The following is a 15679-nucleotide window of genomic DNA, read 5'->3' as shown; positions in this document are numbered from 1 at the left end:
AAATAGGAAATAACGTTACATAAAGATATCAAAGACTAATTTTGATCTATATTCTGATAACCAGGTCATAATACCAAAATTTCCCAATTCTAAAGGATATGAATGATCGAGCATTCACCTCCTAAATGGGATTCGTAATGTAACTTCAATAAACGTTTTGGTAGGTAAGCTATTGTTCAAATATGATATATAAGCCAATATAGAGTTTAATTTACTAATCCACTAGCTTCTCCAAGCAAGAAATTCACTATCATGATAAAAGTTTGCCCCTTCAAAGCAGTATTGATGTGGAGTATTAAATAAGAGCGTATTGAAGGTATGGACTCTAAAATGTATTTTTTAAATTAATGATGGAGAAATATGATAATCAAGAGGGAAATGGAAGAGGAAGGGGGTGTGAACTTTGCAAAGCATATATACCATGTTTTATGGGGACAACGAGTTACGTTCAAAGTAATTACGTATATTGGAACTATTCGTTTGATATCCTTTTATTTACAACATGGGCCCATTCGCGCAAAAGTTAATTCTCTTTAACTGACAGTTAACTAAGTTAACGCTAATTAAATGTAGAGTTAATGACAAGTTAATTGTAGTTAACTGACCTTCGCGCAACCGTACAATAATTACCGGTGACTTATGTAAACGATAAAGTCCTCAAACCGCATCCATTCTTAAAGAAAAGCTATTCTCGGACCTTCGAGCCTCGAACAGTTCTTTCTTTCAGAATGGGCAGTTTGAGGACTCATTTTCTTTATTGTCCCAGGAGATGGTTATCATGTGACACGCTTGATTGTCTGGAGACTGGGAAGCATTTCAAAACACAACAAAAGGGTAAAAATTAAGGTGTATTGTACCAGGTCAATTTAGATTTAAATGATAGTTCACTTTCTTCCCATATAGGGCCTAAACTTTCATGAAAGAATATATCCTCATTGGGTAGAGAAATAAGATTTCTAACTCAATAAAATACAGAGATCCTGAGGAAGTGTTAATACAGCTATAGATGGCATTTTTAAAAGTCGCATAATAGATATGGAAAAAGAAAATAGGAGACCATAGCCAGAATTTGATCTAAATCTGGATTTGTTCTTCATTGTTTCTGAGGATAAATTAGTGGAAGCTTGACAAGGTGTTGAGAATGTGGAGATGACAGGTGTCTGAAAAAGCATTCTCACAAGTCGAGGTTTGATTACGTACATGTACCCTACATACAAACTGTGTGGAGAGTACGTAATCACAAAGCCCTGACTTGTGAGGAAGATGAAAAACTGTGGTTCCTGTCCCCCTGACTTGTGAGGAAGATGAAAAACTGTGGTTCCTGTCCCCCTGACTTGTGAGGAAGATGAAAAACTGTGGTTCCTGTCCTAAAATGATTCCGCCTGTAGTGCATCTAGTGAGATTAACATTTCATCAGGAAATAGGTCTTTCTCATTTAAATTTTGATTTAAAAAAATAGGATATGTTAGATATATTTTCAAACATTCATGGAATGGATCTACCATGGCCAATATTCATGTACAAATTTTGAGAAAAGGATGAAACGTTATGTTTACTACTGAAGAAAACTTTTTGATATGCAAGTTGAGAAAATTATAATGCATCAGGATATTTATGTGCATCATTTTGCACTGGATTTGTCATCTCCAAAGATGATATATTGTTGAAAACTTCATAAACAAATGGTTGACATTTATGTGTAAATGTGTATTAAATTAAAAATTCGCTCTTTTTCTTCACTGTTGAGTTCCAGAAAGTTTTTTTTTTGTTTTATATATTTTTCTTTCTTTCAACCTGTTAAAATCCTTTAAAGGGACTGGTTCACGATTTCCCCAAAATTTTGTTTTTCACTTTTAATGATTAAAATCTACTGTCTATTGTGTTCGAAATATTTCACATGAAAATTAAGGTTATATATCATCACAGAAGCTCATTTAAGAGAGTTTATTATTTGTTTTGTAAACAAAGATTGCGGTATGGTATTTTTCACAAAATTTTCAAAAGAAATGGATATCGATCTAAGTTTATCATATCTTTCACATTTTAAGCATTTTTGGGGTAAAATGTGTCATCTCAAAGTTAAAATTTGTGACTATGCAAAATTAAGATGCATTATATTACAAAATCAATATTTCACTTGTTTGTTTACATAAAAAGACTCGAGTCTTTGTTTACATAACACAGATTTAAGACTAAAACATTGCTTTTATTCTGGCATTCAGAAGGTCAAATTTTTGCTGAGTTATATTTTTAATATTTAACATAAAAATGAAAAAATATTTTTATCAAAAATCGTGAACCAGTCCCTTTCAAGTTGAAAAAAAACAAACAAACAAAAACAAACAAACAAAAAAAAAAACAAAAAAAAACAAACAAATTAAACCCTGCCCATTGAGTTAATAATCGATTGTTTTGTCAACTTAAGTACTGTTCTGTTTTTAAATATCCAACCCCAACCCCCCCAAAAAAAAAACAAACAAAAAACCAACCACAACCCAAAAATGAGTTACATTATCATGTAACAGATTCATTATGCAGTGTAATAATATTGACATCTTTCACTATTTTGCCAACAACAAAGTTTTGGACAATGTGCAGACACATAACATTGTTTAAAAAAAAAAGGGGGGGGGGAGTTCAGTACTTCTGGTACCACCACCCCTTTCTTGTATTTGAATGTTCAATTTCTTGGGTATCTCGGTGTAATTTCAATGAAATATGTATCTCCAGAGTGTTTATATTTCAATGGAATACACCAATTTTGCACACAAACCGTTTTTAAAATGTTATATCACTGATCATAATTTAGATGAACATATATAGGCATATGTATAATCGCACCTTCGCTAGCCAAAGGTGTATCGTCACCCTTGGGTAGCGAAGATGTTATGATCGGTGATATAATATGTTTTAAAAAAAACCTGTTTGTGTGTATTCCACTCTTTAACAACCTCTAATGTTGCAAAGAAAATGTCCGGCTAAGATCGAAGTTGCTGAGTAATTTTAAACCTAGAGTTGTAATTTTTATTTTCAATTTCTTAAATCGAATTAATGCAAATGAAAATTGTTTTGTTATGTTATATGACAATTTAAAATTGTATAAAATCATGTATCGTATAAAATGCAATAGGTAAGTAACTTCATGTATATATCTGGCCGCTACATGTAACACCAACATGCCTCCGATTTTTCTTCAATGTTTTTTTTTTTTTCATCCAATGGTTAATCACTTTAGCAGAGTTTCCCCATTTGATAGAAGAAATCTGGGCGCACCGAAACGTAGCATTCATGCATCAATCTTAATAACTATTGTGTCGAAAATTACTTATATATAAGGAGGTACGCTACACCAGAGAAATTTGATGTAGATGAAAAGTGGAGAATATGTACAACAATATTTTGAAGTTGATAATTTTCAAATTTACTTTATTTTGTCAAAAAATACAGTTTTAGTAGAAGGTAATCTGAAAAAAATTTAAAACCCCTGCTGGACTCGAACCTGCGACCTACAGTTCATCAGTCGGTATTCTAACCTACTGAGCTACTCGGCTAGGTATTTAAATGGAAAAGGAAAAGTCCAATATTGCTGATATCGATTTTTTCATCCATGTTTTTAAAGGAAGTCAGCCATTATGACGATGTAGAGAATTTTGTTCTGTGGGCCTACGAAACACACGAAAACTTGTTGACCAAATCGCGTATATAAATAAGTTAAAAAAATATCTTTATCTGTATTTTATCTTTAAACATTTGATGTTTAATCGATTAAATTCAATAAATCAGAACATAATTTCTTTTTGCTCGCGCACTGGTTGCTATTATTGCGTAATCCATACCATTATCTTCGGGTTCGAAATTCAAGCACATCAAGCAGCAATGGCGGCGCCCTTGCAAGGCACGGGTGTCATCGGATCAGACCAAACAAGGCAAACTATACCCAAATTAACCCCCAAGGATGTTGAAAGTTTTAGTTTTATTATGGATCACGTTATCGGGAACCGCAGAGAGAGGAGAGCACAGGTTATACCGCTTGGAGGAATACCCCAATTTCCGAAAACCAGAGAGGAGATGCTTGTAACGGGCTTCTTCGAAAGTTGTGTTTGTAAATCAGCATTGAGTTGCGTAGCAGGTAATACAGCCAAAAATGTAGTCAGTTTATTGTTTTTCAGTAAAGTTTTCAACTGCATCTAGTTAATTTGTAGATGTAAGGAGTGGTGTACAATGGGAGTATTCCGAATTGCCTTTCAGATCAGTCCTGAACTGTGTGTGAAATGAAAGCTGGTTATCACAGAATACTGACCTGCCAGATTAAAGCAAGTCTTACCCAGCCCTGTCAACCACTCAATTTATTTCAAATCACGCAAACAACAATAATAATACACACATTATCAGGTTGGGAACACTTCCCAGCGATTTTTTTCCTTATATAACTGGTACCGATAAACGGTACCATTCCCAATGCCAAAAAACATTGATTTTTCCCAATTTTGAGACTAAAAATTCCCAGTTTACTTGCCGAAAAATAGACCGCCGACATCGTAATTTTCTTAGTCTAAAACGCTGTACAAGTTAACTAAAATGTTCACTTCCAGTGTTAATCGAAAGTACAGATCATGGCAGTGCGCGTGTTTTGTAGAGCTACGACGATCCTAAAATGAAGCTACGACGATTCCTTATGTATCACAATAGCAGATATTACCGTAAAAAGGTTTATAAAGGGATGACTACTTCTTGTTTTGTTCTCTTTTTTCTTTTCTTTTAGTTGAAATTATTTGCCGATACATTGGTAGAAAATTCCCAATTTGTTCGATTTTGACTCTATTTTTCCCAATTGAATGGGTACCGGTACCAATACCAGTGGGTAGAAAAAAATCGCTGCTTCCCCTATAGCGAGATATTCTCGCTAAAACGCGATTATCCCTCTTTAGCGAGAAATAAACATTACCATAAACAGGTGTTTTGGCGTCTTTATTGAAAATAATGGCAAATCCCGTGCAACGCTGAATAAGTGCGACACACACTCAACATGATGCGAATTGTTTCTATGAAATTGACAACATAGTAATGAAATTGCATACCGAAGTTGCTGCGTAAGAGGGAAGCAGTCTGAAATCCAATACACATTGTGAGTGTTTTTGTTTTGATTTATATATTTGCAGAAGTATCAGACATTTTAGCACTTTTTCTTCTTTTCACGTGAATCACAAAAAGATGTACTCCGCGGGTGTTTTTCTCTGTTGTACGCGATATATTTATTCTCGCTAGAGAGGGATAATCGCGTTTTAGCGAGAATATCTCGCTATAGGGGAAGTGTTCCCAACCTGATTATTGCTGAAATTTTGTCATATTTGCTAATTTTTGCATAATTTTACCCGCCTCCAAATCATTGGATTAACTTTTTAGATTTTTGAAACTGTACTGTAGATAAGAGCAATTAAAAAAAAATTATTCAGGAAATTATGATTCTAACAGCGGATACGATTTCCATGATTCTTACATTGGATATGATTACCAGTCATTGGTGTTGTACAGAGCATTGATCGTTCTGGCATTGCCACATAGACTAAGAAAATACTTTTTGATCTGAATTAATACGCAATTTCTGAGTTGTTCATTAGTTCTTTCCCTTTGTGGAACTCTTATGTACAGTGAGGCGCAAAACATACTCGCCCACACGCGATGCACATAGAACTTTCCTTGCTCCTTGTAACTATGAATAATTAATGCAAATTAGGTGACCTATGACGTCGCAACATTGAAGAGGGTCGTATATTTATACGACCCTATCAGGTATGCGCATTTCTATTTTCAGACGGGATTTTCCCTTTGCACATGCGCACTGATCTGAAATTGAGAGAATATAAATAAGCGCTTCGTTGGGAAAAAAAATTATAGAAATTGATCAAGAAATGAATTTTCAATGAATTTTTTAATGTTTTCGACTGGTTGTGATTAAAGAGATTGATATACTCCCAACTCGGTGATTAAACTAATAATTGTTATGAGGATATATTTTGATTTGAATCTTCGATTTTTGTAAGTAGCTTGAATTTCCTCTGACGATTAAGTTGCAGTAAGTCCGATTCAGAGTTTTTTCTTCATTTTCTGAGTAAATCATATTTCCTTCAGCAAATTTTGAGAAAAATACTACTTCCAGTTGATTGTTTTCATTATTAAACATAATTTTTCGTTAGATTTTTAAATTTTTCTCGGCTTTTGAAATGATATTTCAAAGAGAATTTGATTCAAATATGCATTCTTATCTCTACAGTTTTCAAATTTAGGGAATACACTTAATTTTAGCTCCCATTTCTATACAAACCACCATACAATAAAAGAAAATCATCAGTTATCTTCGTCAAGATTCAATAATGACTTGTTCTGGCAGATGGGGCAGTGCCTGTCTGAACTGTTTTACTTATTGCCCCTACACCACAGTCAACAATGTTTATTGTCCACTTGCTTTCATTTATATCAAAATTTAAAAATCATCTGATGTGCTAAGCTAAATGTGTTTTTATCCAGCCCTCTGCATACAATATTTTGTACAAAGACTACAAGCTCTTGACTGAAGAGGGGGGAATGCTAATCCTGAAGAGATTATTTTGCCAATGGCATGGCCTATATTGAGACATCAGATTTCGTAACAAGGAAATCAAAATTTGTCGTAAGTCAAGATGATTCTTTCATTCGTTTGGCACCTAGCGCCCCCACTGAGCATGTAACTAGATTACTTCACCGTCTGATAATTCTTCTATTTTTAATTTCATATATGAATTTTCTTCTTGAGGTGGATAAGTAAAATTTTTAATTTCCAACTCTACTTTTCGCCATGTACGTAGCCTTACTAGACTCAGCTCAGGGAAGGTAGAAATCGCCAAGACATCGTTTACTGAAAATTTACATACACGTGCTTCCGCTTCTAAAAATACACCGAATGTTGATATTTTCTTACCTATTTACGTATGGCGCATGCCCTAAAACACGCATATTAAGTACATCCGGTAGGAGCATGATTAGTTCAAGGAAAGTTCTATGAGCGATGGGTACTAATGAATATCACTGCCTTCATATATTGCCTAAAGGATGATTATCAGACATCGTGCAACCACGCAAACTGCAGGGGCATACAGTCTTAGTTAATTTAGGATTATTTGATGATAAAATAGCTCAAACAAAAATCGATAATCACCATCTTTCTTTGATAAAGTATCACTCATGCAGAAGAGGAAATAAAAAATAAATGAATAATAAATTTAATGGCCTTATTCAAGTAAATATTATTCTTCATATGGTCAGTTTAATGTATACCTATGGCTGATACAAACAAAATTTACGCTTTGAGAACTTTTATTCTTATTAACATAGTTAGTCTATAATAATATATGTATACATCTTGTACCCACCCAAGCGTTCAACAGAATGCTGAACGTATCTCCATCACAGAAGAGCTGATATCTCGGAACTTGCGTATTCATCACATTGCTTGAGTATGAACTCGCTCGACATAATCAGTTTACCAGTAGACGCTCCATATTTAGCTCTACGGTAGAAATCAACAGTGAATCTAATGGTGGAAGAATATACAGAAAATACATTTTTTTTTTACATTCCTTAAATTCTAATATTTGGTTTTGCGTTGTGTATTCACCACTTGTGGTTTGTCTACTGAATGAAAATTTTTTATAATTGAATTATTATTATATGACTTTCAGATACACATTTTAAAAATCTGACAACCTGAGATAAATAGTGGATTCTGAGGTATTATTTCAACTTTAGAAATTAAACTTCACCTTAAGTTCCATGGCTAAAAGAAGGAAATTACCCTTTTTGTTTTTTTTAGGTAAAAAAAAACAATTTAAGGTCCACGGCCACTAGGTGATATAATGTAAGGAAAGATATCCAGATATCTTTGTTGTTTGAGATTTAGAAAAGAAGCTCATGTGAAGAGTCTCTCTCCTTCATTAAAGGATGATCCATTCTTGTATTTTAGGTCAAAGGGTCAAGGTCACTGGTTCATATTGTTTGGAGATGATAACTTAAAGTATGTTTGAGTTTCAGCGATGAAACCTCACTTATAGAGTATCCTTATGATTTTTTTTGGGTCAAAGGTCTGACACGGTCATTGGGTCACAGATAGTTAGACATGGTTTCCTTATGATATCTTGATACCATTTGACTTTCAGATTTTCTCTGAATGTCAGATGTTCAATATACTGGATAACAGTGTTAGAAATGATTTGTGAATTAATTATCAATTATCATTCAAGATATAGTGCTTAATCAACAATTGGAAATCTCCATTTTTCTTTGTTATAAGCATTGATCATGTCGAAAAGCAAATAAATTTCATGTTTAGTGGCCTAATTCAATCAAATTATTGATATGGTCAGTTTAATGTATTGTAATAGCTGATAATGATAAGATTTACAAATTCATAACTTTTATCACTATGTATTCACTAACTGGTTCATAATTATGTATAGATTCTTCTTGTACCCACCTAAACAAATGCTAAATGTTCAACAGAATACTGTATGTACCTCCATCTTAGAAGAGCTGATATCATGGGAATTGTACATTAGGTCTAATTGTTCTATTTGTTTGTGTCCATTCTGACTTGTGTGTCTGTTTTCCAGGATTTGGACTAGGCTGTTTATTTGTGTGTCTGTTTTCCAGGATTTGGATTGGGTGGTTTATTTGTGTCTGTTTTCCAGGATTTGGACTAGGCTGTTTATTTGTGTGTCTGTTTTCCAGGATTTGGACTAGGCTGTTTATTTGTGTCTGTTTTCCAGGATTTGGACTGGGTGGTTTATTTATGTCTGTTTCCAGGATTTAGACTAGGCTGTTTATTTGTGTGTCTTTTTTCCAGGATTTGGACTAGGCTGTTTATTTGTGTCTGTTTTCCAGGATTTGGACTGGGTGGTTTATTTGTGTCTGTTTTCCAGGATTTGGACTGGGTGGTTTATTTATGTCTGTTTCCAGGATTTGGACTAGGCTGTTTATTTGTGTGTCTGTTTTCCAGGATTTGGACTAGGCTGTTTATTTGTGTGTCTGTTTTCCAGGATTTGGACTAGGTGGTTTATTTGGATTGTTCACGGCTGGAGTGGATCCAATGTCCACCATGTCCACTGAGACTCCCACCACCAGAATGGTCCTAAAAGAAATGAGGGCAAGATTCTGGTCTTATGGAAAGAACTTCGCTATTGTTGGAGCTATGTTTGCTGGGACTGAATGTTGTTTAGAATCGGTGAGTAAATGTTTGGTTTAAAATAAAAACTGTCAATATCACAGACTATGTCAACGATACACTTTGTATTAAGTAGTCGCTTGTAAATAGATAAGTTAGGTCTGATGGGCAATTCCAGTAGGTAACTGCACAGTCCTTTAAGCTTATGTGGTAAAGTTGAAGACAGCAAACATTATCTCTTAGAATGCCCATTGTACCATCAACTCAGGGCTAAGGATCTTTTAAATTTTACACAAGTGTGTAACATTTACACAAACACACTGCTTGTTGGAAATTAACACTTATCAGTATCTGAAAACATAACTATATTTCAATCAGTACATAAATTTATTATTCAAAGTAAAAGATTTGCTGTACCCTATAAAACCTGATAAATCAGTAATACTTATGCTTGCATTCTAATATTTGCCTTATGTATATGTTCTAAATGATGTTGAAATATTCACACAACCTCATCACACATTATCATCACCATTGTTTTATCATTATTTTGTATGTACATGTGAATGATGAATCGCATATATATGTTTATGCCATAACCATATTAATTAACACGATTCTGATTTATTAATGTAAAATAGGAGACAGATTTATATAAGTGCTAGCACTTGTTTCCGAATCCTGTTTCATTTTGTACCTGTTTGTATTTAAACCAACTGTATTTATACGCCAAGTGATTTTGATGGACTATTGTTAGATGCATCAATTTGTTTCAGTATCGAGGAAAATCTGAGCTTGGGAATGGTACAATAACAGGATTCCTTGTGGGAGGTGTTCTAGGACTTAGGGGTAAGCATTGTAGTATAATTACAGCATAATCTTTACATGCTCAGGGGTAAGCATTGTAGTATAGTCACAGCATAATCTTTACATGCTCAGGGGTAAGCATTGTAGTATAATTGCAGCATAAATTTTACATGCTTAGGGGTAAGCATTGCAGTATAGTCACAGCATAATCTTTACATGCTCAGGGGTAAGCATTGCAGTATAGTCACAGCATAATCTTTACATGCTCGGGGGTAAGCATTGTAGTATAATTACAACATAATTTTTACATGCTCAGGGGTAAGCATTGTAGTATAATCACAGCATAATTTTTACATGCTCAGGGGTAAGCATTGCAGTATAGTCACAGCATAATCTTTACATGCTCAGGGGTAAGCATTGCAGTATAGTCACAGCATAATCTTTACATGCTCAGGGGTAAGCATTGTAGTATAATTACAACATAATCTTTACATGCTCAGGGGTAAGCATTGCAGTATAGTCACAGCATAATCTTTACATGCTCGGGGGTAAGCATTGCAGTATAGTCACAGCATAATCTTTACATGCTCAGGGGTAAGCATTGTAGTATAATTACAACATAATCTTTACATGCTCAGGGGTAAGCATTGCAGTATAGTCACAGCATAATCTTTACATGCTCAGGGGTAAGCATTGCAGTATAGTCACAGCATAATCTTTACATGCTCAGGGGTAAGCATTGCAGTATAGTCACAGCATAATCTTTACATGCTCAGGGGTAAGCATTGCAGTATAGTCACAGCATAATCTTTACATGCTCAGGGGTAAGCATTGCAGTATAGTCACAGCATAATCTTTACATGCTCAGGGGTAAGCATTGGAGTATAGTCACAGCATAATCTTTACATGCTCAGGGATAAGCATTGTAGTATAATTACAACATAATCTTTACATGCTCAGGGGTAAGCATTGCAGTATAGTCACAGCATAATCTTTACATGCTCAGGGGTAAGCATTGCAGTATAGTCACAGCATAATCTTTACATGCTCAGGGGTAAGCATTGCAGTATAGTCACAGCATAATCTTTACATGCTCAGGGGTAAGCATTGCAGTATAGTCACAGCATAATCTTTACATGCTCAGGGGTAAGCATTGTAGTATAATTACAGCATAATTTTTACATGCTCAGGGGTAAGCATTGTAGTATAGATGCAGCATAATTTTTACATGCTCAGGGGTAAGCATTGTAGTATAGATGCAGCATAATTTTTACATGCTCAGGGGTAAGCATTGTAGTATAGATGCAGCATAATTTTTACATGCTCAGGGGTAAACATTGTAATATAGTCATAACATTACTTTTTACATGCTCTCCCCTAGATCCCAGAACTTTGGCTTAAGTCGATGATTTTGACTTCACTATGAACATACTCGCCAGTCCGATGTTGACGGCATCATCAATAGTGTCTATGTTGTGTTAAGCTAGCAATCTCAGCATGAGAAAATGGTGTCTAAATACTAAACCATTTGAAAGAAAATTAGAGAAGCACCGCAGAATTACTTTGTTTTGTATCAGAGTATTATATTAATCCCACTGTGATTACTGATACCTTGTCAAGACTTGTGTATAAATTGTAAAAGGAAAATCAATAATGCATATATATATATCATATACTATATAGAGATTAATTTTAACCATCTCAAATTGCCTATTGAAGTATTTCTTTTGTAGCTCACCTTAGTTAAAAGCTCAACTGAGCTTTTTTGATTGCCAGTTGTCCGTCGTCTGTCTGTAAACTTTTTATATTTTCGAATTCTTCTCCAGAACCACAGGGCTAATTTCAACCAAACTCAGCAAAAAGCATCCTTTGGTGAAGAGCTTTCAAGTTTGTACAAATGTACGGTCATGTCCTTTTCAAAGGGGAGATAATCACAAAAATGCAAAAATAGGATGGGGTCACTGTAAAATCTTCTTCTCAAGAACCACTGGGCCAGAAGAGCTGAATGTACATGAAAGCTGCCTGTCATAGTGCAGATTCAAGTTTGTTGAAATCATGACCTGGGGGTAGGATGGGGCCACAATAGGGGATCACAGCTTCACTTACAAATTATATATAGGGAAAATCTTTGAAATCTTCTCAAGAACCACTGGGCCAGGAAAGTACATATATATATGTGTGTGTGTGTGTGTGTGTGAAAGCTTCTTGTCATAGTGCAGATTCAAGTTTGTTAAAATCATGACCCTTGGGGGGTAGACTAGTGCCACAATAGGGGATCAAAGTTTTACATACAAATATATAGGGGAAATCATTTCACTGGGCCAGAAAAGTTTACATTTACATGTGTGTGTGAGAGAGAGAGAGAGAGAGAGAGAGAGAGGACACAATAGGGGATCAAAGTGTTTTACATACAAATATATATAGAAAATCTTTGAAAATCTTCTTCTCAAGAACCATTAGGCCAGAAAAGTTTATATTTACATGAAAGCTTCTTGACATAGTGCAGATTCAAGTTTGTAAAAATCATGCCCCCCCCCCCCCCCCCCCCCCCCCCCCCGAGAAGGTTGGGGCCACAATTGGGATAAAAGTTTTACATGCAATACATAGGGAAAATCTTTAGATATGGGCCAAGGTGATTCAGGTGAGCGATGTGGCCCATGAGCCTCTTGTTTCTATATGTAATTGTTGAAAGGTTGACAACCATGGTATAGATTTATTGGTTGGCAGTCTGAAATTACAGATATAATATCACTGTAATCAAATATCATATTTAATTACATTAATCAAGAGAAAGTCTCCAGTTTACTTGCGGAAGGTCGGTGATCTCTTCTCAGGTACATTGTATCTAGATTCTCTCTTCCACCAGTAAAAACTGGGCACCACCAGATAACTGGGAAATTGTTGAGTGTGGCGAAAAAAAACCCATCAATCAATTGCATTGAACCAAGTCCTTTTAAGCTCAGTTTTAAATATTCATTTCAAACACATAGAACATCTGAATGCATTTAGTATTTTGTAATCGCCTTGTCAGATTGTCTGTCAAGTCTAGCTCATTACTTTGAAAAAAATAGGGACAACTTAGATATCCATACTCTCACAAAGATTTCTTTTAACCTTTAAGTGTTTCATGACCCTGACCTTGGAGAAAGTCAAGGTCACTGACAGAAGTAATATTCAAATAAGTCTCTTCTGACTACGTCTTTTTAACAAAGATAAAAGTGATCACACTTACAGAAAATATACATTAATTATTGGGGGTTGTGTGTTATGTTTTGAAATTATTCGACTGGGGGTTGTGTTGTGTTTTGAGATATGTTCATATGGACTAGGTCAAGTTAACTCGAGAAAAAGTAGCTCTTTAGAACAGATATACCACAAAGTTTGTTTGGTACCTGTACATCTGTATGATCATGTGACAATTTCCAGGTCAGTGAGAAAAAAAAATACAATATTTCTTTGTAGGGAATATATTGGGTACATATTTGAAATACAAAATGTAGAAATTTTTTACGATAGTAAGAAAATTTTTTACGATAATTATTTGTAATGGTTTTAATTAAATATATGTCAATATCTTTATCAAGGTTTTTATGATAGGTCAAGGTCATAAATTAGAATTGTAGTCTGTAGAAGTTTGTATGAATGACTGAGTATGACGTGTGACGAATTTGAAGGAGTCCTGCACATGTGTAGATGGTCTTACAGTGTAGTCATAAATTCTTTTATAAAATAGGCCTCAATACTGCTGCTCTACTTTTATAAAATAGGCCTCAATACTGCTGCTCTACTTTTATAAAATAGGCCTCAATACTGCTGCTCTACTTTTATAAAATAGGCCTCAATACTGCTGCTCTACTTTTATAAAATAGGCCTCAATACTGCTGCTCTACTTTTATAAAATAGGCCTCAATACTGCTGCTATACTTTTATAAAATAGGCCTCAATACTGCTGCTCTACTTTTTTGTACATGTCTGTATTGTTGATTTCAGCGGGGTTGAAGGCGGGAGTGTTCGGAGCGATGGGATTTGCGGCTTTCTCCACGGCCATTGACTATTATCTTCGTCACTAACATCAAATCATTTGTAAATAGTCTGTAAATAAATTATGTATGTTATTTGTAGTGTTCTATGTACATTTGCATTGATGTCATTTTGGGGTTTGGGAGTATTTGATCATAATAATAAACATTTTTTAAAAGAATTATTATTTTATATACATGTATTGTGGAAATTATTTTCTGAATATGTAAAGTTGGGCACTAATAGATTGGCATTCACTAGAAAGAGAGAAGTGTTGAGTTGTGTGGACGTCCACAAGCCAAGGGTTCGTAGTCCAGTCAGCTCTACATCAGGGAAATGCCATGTTCCAAGTATGTGAAGTTGGGACTAACCAAATCTAGAGTCTCTATAATCTGAAAATAGATGTCATTAAAAGAAAATAATTAGATTTTTTTTTGTTTAAATGGTATTAAGAAATATTGATATGCGAACATTGCCAAGCTGCTAGGAATCAAGTTTTTGCTTTTGTTTGTCTTTCAAATGACGGACCCTGTGTTAAAGAGTGAAGCTAGAAGTGGTGATGACATTATACATTGATATACACAAAATAAAAATCTGTTAAGAATTCTTCTCCAGAACACAACAGGACGGCCTTGTAGTGATCTTGTTATAGCTGTATCCCTGTATCGTGTGGATTCAGATTCAGGCTGGTGTCATAATACGGGGTAACACAATCGCGAGAAAAAAGAGGGGAAAACATCTTACAAAGAACAATAGGGCGACTTTGTCTCAGGTGGGCACTGTGGCCCATCGACCTCTTATTTGGGATATATATGCAAGGTGAATCTAATATTTAAGAAATGAAACCCTTTTTAAATACACAAGGGCATGCACTGCGATGCTTTACGTCAGCTAGTCCGAAATATCTGGCGTTTTCCTGGCTTTTCAATGATCTTGATATTTACCGTTTTCCTGGCACGGTAAATATCAAAATCTTTAAAAAAGCCAAGAAAACGTAAGATATTTCGGACTAAACGTCAGCGTACTTCACGAAGCGCGTGAGCTGTTCATACCATTATGTACATGTATTTTCAAAAATGAATTTTTCATAATTTACATCTCACTTTTATTTCTGTCGGAATTCCCAGCCGTTTAAACTGATGTACATGCGCACACTGTACACATTCATGATTTATCATTTCTAATGTTAAGGAGGTACTATACATCGTCATAATGGCTGACTTCCTTTTAAAACATGGTGGAAAATATAGATATCAGCAATATTTATCTATTCATTTACAAAATTCTTGCCTAGGTGAGTAGCTCAGTAGGTTAACACGTTAACTGCTGAACCGTAGATCGCGTGTTCGAGTACAGCAGGTGTGTTAAAATTTTCTCGGATTGTTTTAAAACTATTTTTGACTAAATAAAGTAAATTTGAAAGTTTTCAATTTCAACATATTATTATACATATCCTCCACTTTTCATCCACATCAAATTTCTCTGGTGTAGCATACCCCCTTAAAGACATCGAAGGCAAAAGCATTGTAAATCTACATATCTAATAATGAAAGTACCTAACAACTGTAAGCAATCTTTACTTCAGTTATTAACATTAAAGAAGATTTCAAATGAAAATGACAAACCCGTTTTCGAATGAAAGAAGAAATAAAAAGTATC

General features: G+C 34.7%; 1 protein-coding gene across 1 annotated transcript; it reads left to right on the top strand.

Annotated features, from left to right (window-relative positions):
• Positions 1 to 3851: 3851 nt before the first annotated feature.
• Positions 3852 to 14115, top strand: LOC125664051 (mitochondrial import inner membrane translocase subunit Tim22-like). The gene is made up of 4 exons (XM_048896555.2): positions 3852 to 4129; positions 9069 to 9253; positions 9970 to 10042; positions 13991 to 14115. The coding sequence occupies exons 1-4, from the start codon at positions 3877 to 3879 to the stop codon at positions 14068 to 14070; spliced, it is 591 nt and encodes a 196-aa protein (XP_048752512.1). The 5' UTR covers positions 3852 to 3876; the 3' UTR covers positions 14071 to 14115.
• The last annotated feature ends 1564 nt before the right edge of the window (positions 14116 to 15679 follow it).

Source organism: Ostrea edulis, chromosome 1 (genome assembly GCF_947568905.1).
Source record: "Ostrea edulis chromosome 1, xbOstEdul1.1, whole genome shotgun sequence".
Taxonomy (NCBI): domain Eukaryota; kingdom Metazoa; phylum Mollusca; class Bivalvia; order Ostreida; family Ostreidae; genus Ostrea; species Ostrea edulis.
The sequence above is the reverse complement of the archived record's forward strand: the minus strand, read 5'-3'. Positions and strand labels throughout refer to the sequence as shown.

Bases quoted from the DNA above. Each gene is read 5' to 3' on its own strand.
- LOC125664051 (XM_048896555.2), top strand. From the start codon at position 3,877: ATGGCGGCGCCCTTGCAAGGCACGGGTGTCATCGGATCAGACCAAACA. The intron at 4,130-9,068 runs GTAATACAGCCA...TCTGTTTTCCAG, and splicing joins AGCATTGAGTTGCGTAGCAG to GATTTGGACTAGGTGGTTTA. The intron at 10,043-13,990 runs GTAAGCATTGTA...TGTTGATTTCAG, and splicing joins AGGTGTTCTAGGACTTAGGG to CGGGGTTGAAGGCGGGAGTG.